At 56.7% G+C, this 2,721-nt stretch overlaps 1 protein-coding gene across 2 annotated transcripts in view; it reads left to right on the top strand.

Moving 5' to 3' along the window:
• LOC113941402 (putative per-hexamer repeat protein 5) overlaps nucleotides 1-512 on the top strand; it is a 1,401-nt gene extending 889 nt beyond the window's left edge. For both annotated transcript variants that reach the window (XM_027632555.1, XM_027632556.1), the window contains one exon: nucleotides 5-512. In XM_027632555.1, the coding sequence (XP_027488356.1) occupies nucleotides 5-404 (400 nt within the window). In that variant the 3' untranslated portion in view covers nucleotides 405-512. The remainder of the gene's footprint in view (nucleotides 1-4) is intronic.
• The last annotated feature ends 2,209 nt before the right edge of the window (nucleotides 513-2,721 follow it).

Genomic DNA, 2,721 nt, shown 5'->3' with positions numbered 1-2,721 from the left:
CCCTCTGGGATGTGTCTCTGTGTCCCTTTGGACACAGAGACACATCCCAGAGGGATTTATCAAGATATATCAAGATGTATCTGGACCTTAATATACCTTCAGACTTTGGAAAATCCCTCTGGGATGTGTCTCCATGTTCCCTTCAGGCCTTGAAGTACCTTCAGACTCTGAAGTGTCTCTCCAGGGCACTTTCCACTTCTTCAAGACTTTGGAAAATCCCTCTAGGGTGTGTCTGCAGGTTCCCTTTGGATTCTGAAGTATCTTCAGGCCTTGAAAAATCCCCCTGGGATGTGTCTCCATGTTCCCTTTGGGCACTGAAGGGCCTCCAGACCTCGGAATGTCCCTCCAGGGCACTTCCCAGTCCTCCCAGTCCCACCAGTGCCCTGCCCCGGGTCTGTGTTTAAAGCCAGGAGTCTCTTTATGTCTGTTTATTCTGATTATTGTCGTTTATTTATTCTTTTCTATTTTTCTATTTTATTAAATTCTATTTAGGTAATTCCAGTTGTTCTTCTACTTATTCTAATTCTTCTCCTCGTGTTCCTTCCCCCTCCCTCTGGACCCACCTTTGGGGCCACGGCCGGAGCCCCCCAGTGCTGGGGGTGCTGTGACAGTGGGAGCCACCACGAGTCCCCCCAGTGTCCCCCCCAATAAATAACCCCAAAATTGGGGGGTTATTGTAGAAACGAGTTAAAAATGCAAATGAGGCTCAGGGGGTGGTTTGGGGGCATCCGGGGGGGCACCCACGGACCTGGGGGGGCACCTGCAACCCCACAGCCACCCCCAGTACAGCCCAGTACATATGGGGCAGCCCCAGTACAGTCCAGTACATGCAGGGCAGCCCCAGTACGGCCCAGTACATGCAGGGCAGCCCCAGTGTGACCCAGTTTACACAGACCAGCCCCAGTATGGCCCAGTCCATACAGACCAGCTCCAGTACAGCCCAGTACATATGGGGCAGCCCCAGTATGGCCCAGTTCACACAGACCAGCCCCAGTATGGCCCAGTACGGCCCAGTTCACACAGACCAGCCCCAGTATGGCCCAGTCCATAGAGGGCAGCCCCAGAGCCACTCCCAGCACGGCCCAGTTTACACAGACCAACCCCAGTACAGCCCAGTACATACAGGGCAGCCCCAGTATGGTCCAGTACAGCCCAGTTTACACAGACCAGCCCCAGCATGACCCAGTCCATACAGACCAGCCCCAGTACAGCCCAGTTTACACAGACCACCCCAGTATGGCCCAGTACAGCCCAGTTTACACAGACCAACCCCAGCATGGCCCAGTCCATACAGACCAGCCCCAGTACAGCCCAGTTCACACAGACCAACCCCAGTATGGCCCAGTCCCTACAGGGCAGTCCCAGAGCCACTCCCAGTATGGCCCAGTTCACACGTCCCAACCCCGCAGTCATTCCCAGTATGGGAATTTCCCTCCACTCCCAGTAAGCCGGAGGCTGCTCTGCACTGGGAGCACTGGGAGTGTCCCCCAGGCTGGATGTCACGGAGCAGCAGGACAGATGGTGACATTCCCACAGGAACAGGGACTGACACCCCCCCCTCCATCTGCCCACGGAGCCGGGAAGGAGGATGGGAATGCACTGGGGAAACTGGGACAGCACGGAATCAGGGAATTGCTGAGGTGGGAAAACTGCAGGAGATCCCCCCAGTCTGCCTGGCCCAGGGGCCACCACTGCCCCATGTCCCCAAGTGCCACCACTGACCGTGTCCCCAAGTGCCACATCCCCGTGGCTGTTGAGCCTCCCAGGGCTGGACAACCCTTTTCAGGCGGAATATTCCCAAAATATTCCCAAAATCCCACCTACAACCCACCCCCTTGTGCCACTCGAGGCCGTTCCCAGCATTCCCAGCCCGGCGCTGGGAATGTCACCCTGTCACCTCCCTGCCACCCCCGGCTGTGACAACGCCACGGCCCCGGTGGCTTTTTTGGGATGTCCCAGTTCAACGTGCCGGGAGCACACGTGGAGGATCCTCCGGAATCCGGGTCGGAAGGACGGGACACAGCGAGGGGGGTGCTGGGCCACGAGTCCTTTGTGCTCCAGGGCTCAAATAACCAGGAAAAATCCCAACTTTCCATCTTTGATTTTTACCTTTCGGGTGAAATCACGAGGCCGGGAGACACTTTCCCAATTAAATTCCTGAAATTAGAGCAGAGCTGGGAGCACGGAGGGGGGTTGGGATGCTGAGGTGTCCGTCATCCTCCTCCAACACCCTTGAGGATGCAGAGTTTTGGGACTAAACCTCCTTAGTTTTCCATGCCTGGAACTGAGCCCTGGAGGGATGGGGGTGTGGATGTGGCTCATCCCGGGATCTGCAGAGCCTTTGGCACCTGGAGGGCCTCAGGCTGCTGCAAGTGATGGGATTGAGGTCCATAAAGGACATTTCCTCCCATTTTTCCATGTCCTCGGGTGTCCCACGGTGCCTCTGCCCCCACAGCAGCTTTCCCAAGGGAAATACAATTCCCAAACCAGCCGGTGTCCCGGGATGCTGGAATTCCACTGGCCCAGGCCTGTTGAGCCCTGGGTCGGATCCCCTGACCCTGGAACCATCCCAGGGCTGGGAAGGGCCCATCTCTCCCCCACGGGTCAATCCAGACTGTGCTAGAACAGGGGGAGGCTCCGGAATCCCTGTGGGACATCGGTGACATCATCGAGTCAGCAGAGCTGAAGGTTTCGAGAAACTGGAAAAAACAATCCCAAATC

This window comes from Corapipo altera, unplaced genomic scaffold (genome assembly GCF_003945725.1).
Source record: "Corapipo altera isolate COAL_440 unplaced genomic scaffold, ASM394572v1 60385, whole genome shotgun sequence".
NCBI lineage: Eukaryota > Metazoa > Chordata > Aves > Passeriformes > Pipridae > Corapipo > Corapipo altera.
The sequence above is the reverse complement of the archived record's forward strand: the minus strand, read 5'-3'. Positions and strand labels throughout refer to the sequence as shown.